The sequence below is a fragment of the Narcine bancroftii genome, chromosome 3 (assembly GCF_036971445.1).
Source record: "Narcine bancroftii isolate sNarBan1 chromosome 3, sNarBan1.hap1, whole genome shotgun sequence".
In the NCBI taxonomy this organism is placed as follows: Eukaryota; Metazoa; Chordata; class Chondrichthyes; order Torpediniformes; family Narcinidae; genus Narcine; species Narcine bancroftii.
This window is the reverse complement of record NC_091471.1, coordinates 76,057,975-76,073,047: the sequence shown is the minus strand read 5'-3', so window position 1 is coordinate 76,073,047 and position 15,073 is coordinate 76,057,975. Positions and strand designations below refer to the sequence as shown.

At 38.8% G+C, this 15,073-nt stretch overlaps 1 protein-coding gene across 1 annotated transcript in view; it reads right to left on the bottom strand.

Moving 5' to 3' along the window:
• The window catches only part of parp8 (poly (ADP-ribose) polymerase family, member 8), a 276,468-nt gene that overhangs the window by 96,184 nt on the left and 165,211 nt on the right, over positions 1-15,073 (bottom strand). The window contains exons 9-11 of the mRNA XM_069923074.1: positions 8,812-8,878; positions 7,829-7,957; positions 1,358-1,913 (exon numbers count right to left, since the gene is read on the bottom strand). Of these exons, the coding sequence (XP_069779175.1) occupies positions 1,358-1,913; positions 7,829-7,957; positions 8,812-8,878 (752 nt within the window). The remainder of the gene's footprint in view (positions 1-1,357; positions 1,914-7,828; positions 7,958-8,811; positions 8,879-15,073) is intronic.

Here is a 15,073-nt window from a genome sequence, read left to right as displayed (position 1 = left end):
ATCTCACCTGAGGCAAATGCATTGCTAAATTCAAAATTATACTCCAAGTTGTACCTCCCAGGTGCTGATAACAAATTTTAGATCTTGAGAGTAGACAGACTATTTCTGCTGAGAGGTGAGATGGAAGCTATTTCCATTGCTCAGAGTGACTTGGATAAAGCAACATTGATAAAACTAATTCAGAAGTGAAGCTAGTAATTTCTTCCGTAGAAATGAGGAATTCACTTCTATGTGCAACAATTGAAGCCTCAGATAAATGTTAGTTTTAGGTGTTAGGTTTTTGTCAACTAAAGTTATGGAGGACTATTAAGCACAGAAGAGTAGATCACAGAGTAACCATTATCTCGGACTTGAAACACAAAATGGTCTAAAGGTCTACTGATAGTCTTTGGTTCTTGATCCCATTTACCAAAATAGGTGAGCAGGTGCCTAATCGCTGCTGGATATGCTGCCTGTTTTTGAACCCATAGCAAGTATTCTTGTTGCAAAGGAGAAATGGTTGAGAATACCTTAGAGTTATGAAACCGTGCACATACGAGTCAATAAGGGACGATTAAAACAGTAGTTCTCAAACTTTTTCTTTCCACTCACATACCATTTTAAGCATTCCCTATGCCATAGGTGCTGTGTGATTAGTAAGGGATTGCTTAAGGTGGTATGTGGGTGGAAAGAAAAAGTTTAAAAATCACTGTTTTAATTGTCCCTAATTGACTCGTTATGTGCACAGTTTCATAACGCCAAAGGAATGGCCACTGACAATTTTTCTAAAGCAAGATATTTCAGTAACAATTGGATCTGGAGCAGTGGTTCTCAATCATTTTTCCCACCCACATACCACCTTAACCAATCCCTTACTAATCACAGAGCACCTATGGCATAGGGATTACTTAAAGTGGTATGTGAGTGGAAAGAAAAAGGTTGAGAACCACTGGTGTAGAGAGTGGATGTCACAATGGTATTCCATATAGCAGCCCTGTATCACCTGCAAAGACATCGCAATACCCAGTGACAGTAGAGAACCTCATTTCATGCTGCTGTATTTTTGTGATATCATGTGATTTATAGCACACACACAATATTAATGGCTTGAGATTGAGATCTTAGTTTTAGTGGAAAATATTTCATGTATCTGTGGCACTGATCTAAATCGAATAGTTAATTCCAGCAATTTTTTTCCAACTTCAATGCTGTGCTCATTTTTAAAGTAGATGTTTGTAGCTGTTGTTCTGAATCTAAATTTTTCTGATATGGGTAACGTGTTTTCTAAGCTCTTCCATATTTTGTTAGTGCTAACATATGAATTCACATCTGGGGGAAAAATAATTTTTAGATAAATCATAACTAGACAGGTACGTACTGTGGGCTGTGATGAAGAGGAAGGTGCTAATATGCCAATGAGACCTGAGGTAAGTGAGAGTCTTCTGCCCTCAGAAATGGGCTCTTTGCACAGCTCTGTTTTACCCACTTTGGCGCTGCTGGAGTAGGACCTGCTCAGCAGTTTGTGGTGTTTCAGTCCATCTGCGTCCTCTGCCTTCAGAGTGCTGGAACAAGATTTGCTCAGCAGTTTATGCGGCTTGGGTGCACTGTTGTGCTCACATCTGGTGTCACCAGAACACGTCCTGCTCAGTAATTTGTGGGGCTTCAAAGGAAGGTTTTCATCCAGCCTCATGGTGGCAGAACACGATCGACTTAAAAGTTTATGTGGCTTTGACGAATTAGTCTGATCAGTTCTGGGATCGTTGGAAAAAGAACGGCCGAGTGGTTTATGAGGTTTGGAATCGCAACCGTCTTCTATCTTCCCGGTATTGGAACAGTTCCTCTTTAACAGTTTCTGTGACTTGGGAATTCCATCCTGTTCTGGTTTCAGCTTTGATTTGCTTTTGCCACATCCAGGTGGAGGATAGCTCGGCGACCTGGAATTGCAGAGTTGCTGTGCTTTACTTTACACTTTAAAGAATATCTATGAATATCACAGAAAATTACCAGGAAAAGAAAATACTGGAAATACTCAACAGGTCAGGCAGCATTTGTGGAGAGAGAAGCAGAGTGCTTCAGGTTGGCAAACTTTGATTAAGACTGGAGAAATTAGAAACTAAGCAAGTTTTAAGTTGCAGAGAAAGCTGAGAAAGACATCTTCTGGTATTTAAGATTTCACTTGGATGTGTTGTGTCGAATGGCCTCCTTCCAAGCTAGAACCGTTCTGTTATTCTGTGATCAATGTAGGAGGATAACTTAAATTTAATGCTGAGATATGTGAGCTGTTACCTTTGGATAAGAAAAATGAAAAGTGCGATATAAACCAGAGGGAACAATTCCAAAAGTGGCTAAAAAAAACCCAAAGTTCCCTGAGTGTATAGCACATTGAAAGTTACAGGGCAGGTTGACAAATTGATTAAAATCTGGGCTTTTATAAATAGAGTATAATAGCAACGAAGTCATGAAAACTGTATATACATGTGTAATTGTGTATTTTCCATTTAACCTATGTAAAAGTCAACACCCCTATTTTTGGCCCCTACAGCCAATCAATCTGAGCTGCCAATGACCCAACCCCTGTCCTTTTCCTCAGCTACCCACCCATCTGTGCTCCTGACACCCTGATCGCTGATCCTCGCCACAGCAGCCCATCGTCTGGAGCTCCTGACGCCCCAATCCTTGCCACAGCCCACCACCGGACCTCTCGATGCCTCGACCGTGGATCTTCGCCCTGGCTGCCCGCCCATCAGAGCTTCCGACATCCTGGCCACAGACTTTCTCCCATGTCCCTGCTGCCCACCCATTTGTGCTCCCAATGTCCCGAATGCGGACTTACCACCCAGTTCCAGCCATCCGAGTTCCCAAAGCTTTGAACGACGCAGGTACTTACCATAGTCAAAATTGTGACCCGTGTAAAAGTTGATCACCCAAAATTTGACCCAAAAGTTGGATCAAGAAACTAGAATATTCCATGAATATATACAGTAAGCCTCATAATATAATGGTTTGGCCACAAGTAGAATATTATGTCCAGTTCTGGCTCCACATTTTAGCAAAGCTGCAAAGGATTCAGAGATGGTGCAGAAGAGTTTTTATAAAATTATCCCAAGTATGAGAGACTCTCGTCTTTATCAGAGAAAAATGGAGAAAACACTTTATATGCAGTGAGTGGTTTGGTTCTGGAATGCAATTCTAAGGTTAAAGGTAGAGGCCGATTTAATTGTACTGGGTTAATTACTGGGTTAATTTAATTGTATTTTCAAGGGAAGAATTTTCGTGGCCATGGGGAGAGGGAGCAGAATGGGATTAGATAGACTGCTCTTACAGAGAGTTGATATAAATATTCCCCATATGGTTGACAAGAAGGAGGCAAGAAGGCTGCAGGATGATAGTCTGGTCCATTGAGTAGAAATATGGTAAATGGAGTGTAGTCCAGAGAAATGTGAGATATTTGGTGATATGCAACGAGGGAATGGAATGTGCAGTAAATGACGGGATACTGAGGGGTACAGAAGAACAGAGAACTTTGCATTGCATGTCCGCCAATCATAGGAGAGGGCCATGAGATAGTTTACAATGCCTGCAGGATGCTTCCTTTTATTAGTGAGGAACAAAATGAAAGAGTAGGACCTATGCCAGAACAGAAGTTTGTAAAATTATGCGAGGCATTGATAGGGTAGGCAATCAGATTTGTTTCCTCAGGGTAAAAATGACAACAATTAGAGGATGCAATTTGGGAAAGGAGGGTTAATATTTAAAGGATATGTGTGGGGTATTTTTTTTACATGGAGGGTTGTAGGCACCTGGCTGCCAATGGTAGTACTATAGTGGAGGCTAAAAGGCTTCTAGAAATGCATGAATATGCAGAGAACAGAGCAATACCATTACCTGGCTGCCAATGGTAGTACTATAGTGGAGGCTAAAAGGCTTCTAGAAATGCATGAATATGCAGAGAACAGAGCGATACAGTGCCTACCATGAAGTTTGGAACAAAGATGCTTTTTTTTTCCACTATTTGCCCCTGTGCTCCACTGTTTTAAATTAGTAATTAAATAATTCACATTTGATTAAATTGCACGTTCCAGATTTTATTCAAGGTTATTTATATACATTTTGGTTTGGTGTGTAAAAATTAAAGTACTTTTTATACACAGTTCCCCCATTTCAGGGCACCATAATGTTTGGGACATTCGGCTTCACAGGTGTTTGTGATTACTTTTAATTGTCTAATTAAATTTCATTGCTTTATTGGTGCAGGTATAAAAGAACTAGGCTTGCTTCTCAGCTTTTAATCATTTTTGACCTCTGTAGTTGCCATTTTTCAACGAGGATCAGAGTTGTCCCAATGAATGTCAAATAAGCCATTATGAGGCTGAAAAAACAAGAATAAAACAATCAGAGACATTGCCCAAACCTTAGGATAACCAAAATTAACTGTTTGGAACATCTTTAAGAAGAGGGTATTGGTGAGCTCAGTAATTACAAAGGGACTGGTACTCCAAGGAAGACCTCCACTGCCGATGACAGAAGAATACTCATCATAATGAAGGAAAATCCCTAAACGAAGTCCAACAGATCAGAAGCATTCTTCAGGAGGCAGGTGTGGATGTGTCAATGGCAACTGTCTGCAACAGAATAGGCCACACAGCAAGATGCAAATCACTGCAAGTTGCAGGCCACTGCAAGGTCCAAACCGTTAGGTAGCCTCAGAAACCAGATGGCCAGAATACAGTTTGCCAAGAAGTATTTAAAAGAGCCACCAGAATTGTGGAAAAGGTCTTGTAGTCAGATGAGACCAAGATTAACCTATATGAGAGTGTTGGCAAGAATGATATGTGGAGGTGTAAAGGAACTGCCCAAGATCCAAAGCATACCATCTCATCTGTGAAACATGGTGGTGGAGGTGTTACACCCTGGGCATGTATGGCTGCCACAGGTACTGGTGCACTTATCTTCATTGATGATGCAACTGCTAATGCCAGTAACAAAAAGAATTCTGAGTTGAATAAAAACATCTTGCCTGCTCAAGTTTGAACAATGACTCTCGACTCATTGGACGGCATTACATCCTGAAGCAAGACAATGATCCCAAACATGCTGCTTGTAGTGAACTGGGATTCACTAGCAGTGTTCTCTACTGACGACTGGTCCTGCCTCCTGGCTCCTCCTCAAGGGCCTGTATATAACCCTGGTTTTCTGCCTAAACCCAGAACCCTTCTGAAGCCTGTTCATGAACTCTACCTGTGTTGTAAGCTAATAAAAGCGTTAGTTCTCCCTCCAGTTGAGTGTGAGCTTTAATCTATGTTACACTGCTAAAGCAACAAAGGAGTTTTTCCAAAGCTAAAAACTGGAAAATTCTTGAATGGCCAAGTCAGTCACCCAATCTAAATCCAATTTAAGAGGACAACTCCTTCCTGAAACAAGTAGGAGCTGAAGGTGGCTACTGTAGAGGCCTGGCAGAGCATTACCAGAGAAGATACTCTACACCTGATGATGTCTTTGAATTATAGACTTAAAGCAGTCATTGCATACAAGTGATATGCAACAAAGTACTAAACATGACTACTTTAATATACATGAGGGGATTGGAGGGGTATGGGAGAGGGTAGGTGGAGCTAGTGGAGTTTCATGTAAATCGGTGCGGACTAGAAGGGCTGATATGGCCCGTTTCTGCACTGTAAATTGTTATATGGTTCTAAGTAAAACATGAAGGTCTTCAGCCACTGTGGTTGAAATAAAAACACAATGCTGGAGAAACTCAGCAGGTCAAAAGTGTAGTTTATATAGGAAAGATAAAGATATATAACTACATTTTGGGCTTGAGGCCTTTATCAAGGTCAAAAATCGAGTTTCTCCAGCATTGTGTTTTTATTTCATTGCTGGTCCCACATATTATGGTGCCCTGGAATAAGGGGACTATGTATAAAATTGTTGTAATTTCTACATGGCCAAACCAAAATGTACACAAATACCCTTGAATAAAATCTGGAATATGCTCTTTAATCACATGTGAATTGTTTGATTACAAATTTAAAACTGTGGAGCACAGGGGCAAATAAAGAAAAAAATGTCTTTGCCCCAAAATTAAGCATTATGACAAGCAGTGAAGTTTTTGTTTAATTTGGGATCATGTTTAATGCAGAGATTGTGGACCAAAGGGTCTATTCCTCTGCTGTAGTTAACTGTGTATAATGGTTGCAAGACACAGGTTGAGCACAGACACAACTCAGCCCATTGCATACAGCAAGGATGCCTTTACAGCGGAGAGGACGCTGAAGAAATTAACAAGGATGCTTGCTGTCAGACAGGAAAATTGTAGCTTTGAGGAAAGATTGGATAGTTCTGGGTGTTTTGTAGAGGAGGCTGAGCTGTGTAACTGAGCTGTGTAATATTACAATTACAATTCTCTGAGATGGAATAAATAGGAAGACCTTGTTTCCTCAGCAGATGGGTCAGAAACTCAGGTTTAAAATAAAAGATGTAATGATTGGAGAGGCAATGAGTAAGAATCTTTTCACACAGGAGATCAGAACCAGAATTTATTGTCATGCACAAGTCATGAAATTCGGTGTTTTGTGGCAGCTTCACAGTGCAAACGTTCAAATTATAACCATCTTTCAATTTTACTATTTAAAAAAATAATAGATGATGGGGTCTTGAACTTGCTCCCTAAGAGGGTGATAAACTCTCACCATAGATAACAATATTTGTGCTTGAATTACTGTGACTTGCAGGGTAAAGGACAACTTTCAGGAACATAGGATTAGAATGGGCAGTACTTTTGACCAGATATAATGGGCTAAATGGCAATTTCCTGCATCAATATTTTGTGGTTCTCTGAATGGAGTCAAACAGATTAAATTCAGTTATGAAGGAAAGTGCTTGAAAGTAATATTCACTGGATTTCCATCCTAACTTCATTCTTAAGTTGTGCCTTCAGAAAAAGATGAGGCTATCCAGTTTGGTTTAAAATAATTCCTTCCTGCACTACTTTGAGTTTGAACATAATCCACCTGAATATTTAGCAAGTTAAATTACAATGACAGGTTGGCATTAGCTTGGGATATTTCTTGGAGTATAGAAGAATTTAAATGATTAAAAATAAGTTATATGTGGAAAGTGCAATCAAGAATGACAATTCACAATCTTAAAGATACTGCTGGGTTTTAAAGGGAAAAATCAGAAAGCACTTCTTCACAAAAAAAAGTGGTAAAAAATTTGTAACTCTCTCCAAAAAGTAGATGCGTGCTGAGATAATTAAGGCTTTCAAAACTAAAAGTGGTTGTTTTTCTTCAGTAAGGACAATTAGACAAGAATGGTACAGATGGAAAATACTCTCGGGAAAATGTGAAATTGTTGATTTTGATAGAATGGAAAAGCAGTTTTTTTTAAAGGAGACTATTAGTGTGCAGAACAATTTAAGGTCCTTTTATGTGAATTACCAAGAGATGGAACTCAAGTTCAGCAAGCAATTAAGACAGGCAAATGAACTGTTAGTGTTCAAGCGTAAGTACTACTGCAATCGTGTTTTTTTTGTGTGAAGTGGTGCACACCTTTTATAATGCATTCAATGTTCTCTATTTACCCCATTGTTGCTTAACCCACTTCAGCAACATGAGTGAAACCTTCAAGGGAAGAAGTATCAAGCCCCAATTATTCACCTACATGCTGCAAGAATAACAGTTTAAAAAAAATCCATGAATAGCTAAGAGTGGTTTCTGGGACTATAATCCTCACATGCTGGCAAAATAGGCACCAAGTTGAGTTTGTTGTCAGACAATGATGAATTAATATTCTGCTCAGAGACTAATTATTTAGCAGAGTTCTCCTTTCCTGAAGTTTGCGACATTACCTGCGCAAAGACGAAAAAATGTGCAGTGGGGACTTCACCTTCTTCTCACTAATCTTCTTGCCATGGGGACAGTTGAGTTTCTCCTTGCTATTCTGCTTCCACTGATACGTAACAAATGTCTGCATGATTCTGAGGGAGAAATAACATACAAATGTCAAATCTGCTGATTGACCAAGCATAAGAAACAGAAGCAGGAACAAGTCATTTGGCCCCTCATACCTCCATCGCTCAAGATGAACTTGGCTCATCTTTTACCTCAGCATCAATTTCTTGTACTAATCCTGAATTTTTTTTGTTGTTCTTATCTAAAAGACGCTCTTCAAAAGAGTGTCTTCCCTTTTGAAGATACTCTGTGATTGAACCTCCACAGCCCTCTTTGGTTGAGAATGGTAAGTATTCACAATAATGTGTGCTGTTGAACCCTTCAGCAATCAAGCACACAGATTTCAGATCTTCTGCAGCTCCTCAATAAGCATGACTACAGGCTCCTGCACTTTTGGAGGGCGGTCACATAGCTCGTATTTCTACAATGGTTCTGTACAAAGGGGCAACAAAATCAGGTCGGCTTCGAAAATGCCATCTATTTATGGTGAGATCAGAAGCATAGATATTCACATCTATCAGTGATATCTATTAATATTCCCTTATTTGTATTGCAAGAAATCGAATTTATTTGACATTCCAAAGTGTGATTCAGTCAAATAATATCTTCTTGATGTGCAAGCTTTGTGGAGAACACTTGCACATAACACGATTGGACAAACATTAACATCATAACAAACAGATAATTTGTTACAGTTTTGCTGAATAAGGGGAAACTGTTGTCCAAGGGATTGTTTGATTATTTTTGTGAGAATACCATAGAATCTTTGATTTTCATCCAAATTCAGAAAGCTTCAGCTCATTTCCAATAGCAGAAGGTGCTACAGAAATGAATAACATTGTGCTGTTTTAAATATTTAAACATTTTCCAAATAACCTACTTTTTCAATTGATGCCCCAATCCAAATCGATCTTTTGTCGATGTTTGGAAAACATCAACCGTTGGAACTGTAAAATGATGAGAGAAAGAAAGTGAGAATAGTATTATTGGGAAAAAATATATAAAGATCAGTATTACTTAATAAGTTAGAATTAAGGATATTTTGAAGGCTACAGAATTCTTGTATCTGCAGATTATTTACATTCACTGGCAGGTTTAATTGCCTACTGACTAGCAATGAATGATTACTGTGCCACAGCTTCAATTACAATAAATTGGGGACGAAGGGAATTAATTTGTTAAATACAGTAGTTTAAGTGAAAATGGTCCTGGCTTACGAGCTGTGAGACATCAGCTTTGACACACAAGGAAGTAGACTAATGCTCATTCAGAGCTCGTAGGTTTGTAAAGCTTCATTCAGAAATTACATTAAAAACACTATTTAGGATTCTCCAAATAGGAGAAAACATGATGTAATTTGTTGTATTCATCATGTTCATACATGTAAATTTCTATCCTCTCCTTTTTTCCTTGTAAAAGCCTGCAATATCTTTTTGTTTCTATGGAAACAAACTTACACAGAGATTGGTGAGAATCCTCCCTCTTTGATCATTTTATCGAGGAAGCACAGTGCCGTCAATGGTAGAAAATACAAATGGGCTGTTTATCCATATTTTACTCTCTGTAATGAGTTTAATCTCAAAGCACAAATATTAATTAAAAAGCTAGAAAAAAAAAGAAATTTATTTTTGATTGTTCAGATTGTCTTAATCACTAAAATCTGAGAAAGTGCTTAAAGATTCAGGTTTGATAGCTGTAGGCAAGTGTCAGCCTTAACTTTACCCAGGATGGAGTGGTTCATTCATTTAATGCCATCCACCATCTTAAATGTCTACTGTCTCTGTTATTGGCTGCTTTGGGAGACTCTGTGTGTTGTGTCCAGCATGTCACAAACAAGTTAAAATATACACTATTCCTGGAGTTTCTGGAGGGTGAAGGGGGAAGACAAGATGCAAAAAAATACAGGAAAAGGATATTTTGCTCAGGCTGACATCCATTTGCTATCAATGGGAATGGCCATATTATTTAAAGCATATGTAATCATTCTGCACCAGAGATGCAAAGATATTGGCTTTCTTGTTACCTGCCAATACATCACAGATCCAACTATTTAATATATTCAGAATCAACAATCTTAACTGTCTGTTATCCAACTTAAATTAGGTTGGAAAATAATTTAGCAATCAGTAAACCAATTGCAAGGACTGTGAAATCAATGACTAACAAAAGTTGAAATGCAAATCTGATCTCGTATGAAAGATTAAAATTAAAAGTCATAAAGATGGACAGCATAGAAACAGTGCCTTTGCTGAGCATAACCCCTATCTATTCTAATGCCTGTATTAATTCCATATATCTCGACACCTTGCTCATTTATGATGCTATTTCAATGTTGGTACTGTTCCTACCTCCACCAGCTTTATGGAAGCTCATTTCAGATATCAACTTTTATTTCTGTCAAGTGCTTACTCCTCAGTTTCTCTTTAAATCTCCTCCCTCTCTTCATAAAATTATGCCCTCAATTTTTAAACACCCATACAGTGGCAAACAGACTGGTTATCTACCCTATCATGTCATCCATTAGCCTCCTTTTAGTCCAGGGAAAAAAAAGGCCCAGTCAATCAAATTTCTCCTAATAACTCAAACCCTTTGATATAGGCAATACCTTGGTAAATTATCTTTGAACTTTCTTTGGCTTTAATCAAATCTTGCATACAGTGTAGTGATCAAAACTGCATTCAATACTCCAAAGCTCACCAATGTCTTGTGCAATTCTTACATGTCGTCTCAACTTTTGTCTCACACTGACTTGGTCCTTCACTTTCTGAATGTGTCTGTTTTTGCTGTCAGGCGTTAGGTTGCCAACAAAGAGCCATTCCCATTTCTCACTACATGTCCTCACATCATTTCACCGGCAGGGAGTCTATTCTGTTCTTCCCATTCCTCCATCTCCATCACCATTTCCTCTGATAGCTGCTTCGGAGAAATCTTCCTTTTAATTTGACCATGGCTTTCTACCACAGTTGACAGAACTCTCCACTGATTCATCTATTTCATGCTCCTCTGCCTTTGCTCCCTGACCTGTTCACTTGTTCTCACTTTCCCCATCACCATCCTCCACTTACATTCGATCATCTTGAGCAGCTTCCTTCCTCTTAAATGAGGTTTCACCAGCTGAAAAATTATTGCCTGAAGGACTGTACGCCTCACACTCCCAACAACCTCTCATCCTTCCCAGCCACTTCTTCATCACAATCAACCACTTCCCTCCTGAGCAACTACGGGAGTTGAGAAATTGTTCAGTGACCTCATCCTATATCACCATCTAGAAACCCAAACTGTATTCTGGTGTAGCTGAAATTCACTTATGCTTCCTCCAGTCTTGTGTATTGCATTTGGTGCTTATCATGTAGCCTCCTCTGCAATGTATTCTGTTCATATGGATGACCCTGAACTTCTAGTTGCCTATCACTTTAATTCTCCATCCTATTCCTCCTCCAACTTATCCAGCAGTGGCTTCTTACACTGCTCGAACAATGTCCAGTACAAAATCATTATTTTATCTGGGTATTTTGAAGCGTTCAGATTAATATTGAACTCTATACCATCAACAAGTTTTAGAGGTTTCATTGGTTGCTTCCAATCTTTTTAACTTCCTTCATTAATCTACCAATTAGATGGCCTCGTAACAGTGTTTAATCCTGGGCCCTTGGGCATTTCCCGCTGTAGTCCGAGAAAGTGCAGAACTTGACCCTTCATTCCATCCCACATCTCCATCCAGGGCCATGAGCAGGCCTTCCACTGAAATGGGAGGCCTACAATTTCCAAACTTTAAGATATTTCTGACTTCATTTTTTTGAAAGAGTAGAAAAAAACAGAATGAGTTAAAATAGAACTAGATAAAATAGGAGGGAGATTAGCAGAGGAATTTATATACAAATGATATTCAAAATTAATAACTGGTGTTAAAGAAACAGCATTGTTGAAACATCTAATTACTATTTAGAATAAGATAAATAGTGAAATTGGAACAAAAGGAAGTATATTGCCCAAAATGCCTTGATACAAAATTGTCTTTTACCTTTTTCAAAGGACAATCAATTTTTAAATATTTGGTTTAGTAAAGGTATTAAAAATATTGAAAATTGTTATGAACAAGGTCATTTGAACAATCAAGGAATAAATATGGAATAACTCATAATACTCTTTTTTTTGTTATTTTCTACTGAAAGGATATTTGAGGGTAGAGAAAGGTCCAGCGATGCTGTTACCTAATATTAGTGAGAGAGGAAAGCTTAGAATAGGAAATATTAAGAAATGTACTTCTGCAATGCATCTTATGTTACAAACGGTAACTACTAAACATGGAATTCATAAATTTAGACAGAGATGGGAGCTGGATTTGAATATTGCAATTGATGAGCAAAGGTGGTCAGAACTCTGTCAAGATTGTAGGATAAATATTATTAATGCAAGGTACATATTAATTTAATATAACTTTTTAAAATCTGCTAATGACGCTACAAAAATTGAATAGAATGAAATCAGATTTATCAGACCAATGTTTTAGGTGCGGTGAAGAGACAGGAACTTTCTTGGATTCAACTTGGTTTTGTCCCAAACTACAGTCGCTTAGGGTGGACTGAGGGAATGTTTTAGAACAAATCACAGGTATTATAATTCCACATAACCCAGATTTATTTTTATTGGGAAATATAGAAGGAACAAGACTCAAGTTTAAACTATCAATATATCAAATTAAATTTGTTAAAATAACATTAGCGGTGGCAAGGAAACGTATTAAAGTGACATGGAAATCAGACTCACGCTTGGGCATGGGAAGATGGAATGTGGAAATTCAAAGTTGTATCCCCTTGGAGAAAATTAAATATAATTTGAGAAAAAAATATAGTAAATATTTGCAAATCTGGAGCCCATAAATGCAAATTTTAGGTATAAATATGTAGTGGTATTCTGCCAGCCTCTTGAGACCTGCACCAATTCCTTAAATTGATCATATAAACCTTGTTGAAGTCCTATGTGTTGAAGCAACCCTCTGTTTCTTTGCTTTATACAATTATATATATTTGATAGTTTTTTTTCTTTGGGGTGGGCGTTTAGGAAGGCAGGGTATGAGAGAGAAGAGGAGTAACAACCATCATGTAATGATTTAAATCTTTTAAAATTTAAACTCATTGTTTTATATGATTGTTAATTAAATGCATGTATGGAAAAAAATATTTAAAAAAAGCAGACCCTCCACGTAACGCAAAAAATTTACATGCACATCATCCAACCTAGTCACAATAGCACAAGTCATTTCGATTCCCTGCCCCATTCCATTGCCGACTTGTCTGTCCATGGTCTCAGTACACTTCCAGACTGAGACTACTTACAAATTAGAGGAACAACACCTCATATTCCATCTGGACAACATTAATCTGGATGGCATTAACATCAATTTCTCCGGTTTGTGTTAGTGCCCACTCGATATTTCCCCATTTCTTCTTTCCTCTAGCTCAGTCTCCCTTTCTCTTCCCTTTTCTTACTGCCCCCTTTCACAGAGCCAATAAAACTACTCTCCCTCCCTCCCTCAGAGCTGTAATCACAGAAAGTGCAGAACAGGACTCTTTATCCCACCTATTTGATATCGGTGAGACAACGCATATTGGGTGACTGCTTTGCTGAACACTTGCGCTCTGTCTGTGGATCTAAGCTAGAACTCCCAGAGGCCAACTATTTTAATTCCCTTCACCATTTCCACACAGAATGTCTGCCTTCAAGCCTCAATCCATTAACAGGGTGAGGCCAAATGTAAACAACACATCATATAACTCGTCAACAGCCTTGAACCCAACTGCATGAACATTGATCTTACTAATTTTATGTAACATTCACTTGTATCTGGTTCCATAATTTCAATTTTCTTTACTTACTTCTGCTCTTACTTTTCTCTCCAACCTTCCCCCAATGGTCTTTCCCTTCAAATGTCTCTCCAACTCTCCTCTCTTCTGTCCAATGTCCTACCACCTCTTAGCCCCTCCCCTACTTCTTTCCCTTCCTCTTTTTACCACCCTGGATATGTTGACATCACCCTTTCCTTTTTTTTTAGTCTCAGTAGGATCCTAACCCGAAAGGCTAACTGACTATCTCTATCCAGGGATGCCTGATCCACTGCGTTCCTCCAACTTCTTATTCTATTGTCATCATGGCAAACTTGACCTCACTCATCCAAACACATTCCTTTGATCCTATCAATCTCTCCCCTATATTTCTGTAACATAAAACTGTTTTCTAACTTCTTTAGCATTTTTCATGCTTATTTAACAGCAGGACCAGGTAATTGTGGGAAAGAGTACAAATCAGGGACTGGCATGATTAGTTAGTACATGGGTAATGGCCAGAGATCTAATCAGAGTCCAGGGAATGTGGTGATATCAATAGGTCTATCTTGGTGTTTGGATGGGCGGCAGGGGATGGGGGCGGTGGTGAGTGGGTGATAGCAGGTTCATTTGGGATGCAGAGGTTAGGAGGAGTCACATATTGAGACATGGTGACTAGCTGGTGGTGCAGAAGGTGCAGTGGAGCAATTTTTAGGTGACTGACCCAGAACCATCAGTGCAGCAGAGAAAGGTGGTGCAGGTAGATATGAGTGTGAGTTGACTGGAGGGGTGGGTCAGAGGCAGTGATGGGCTGTAATTAATGAGAAGAAAACTGTCTGGATGGAAGTTTTCTGGGATGAAGTTGAGGCCTAGTACTTATTGTTCATCTTAATTGCCCCTGACTTGTGGAGCCATTTCAGAGGATGTTTTAGAGTTAACCATACTTTTGTAGTGTTCGGGTCATATCGATCTCATGAGGCTATGGAGGACATTTCCTCTGTTTAAGGCTTTTCGTTTTAAGATTAAGAACAGCTGCTTTTCATTATACAACTTCCAGATTGTTAACCGAATTTAAAATTCAAACCGCCCCACCATACCTGTTAATTTACAAATTCAGTAAATTAACCACTGCACTGCCATTGGACCTGGCACCTCCAATAAATTGCCTTGCTGCATGCACAGAGGTGAGTTAAACTGGTTTACTCTGCGAGACATTCCCATATCAACCGAACCACAATTTCCAGCCAGATATATCAATCATAAAGCATGGGTTTAGTGAATTTTACCAAATTGAAGCATCCGTATAAATAAGCTCCAAAT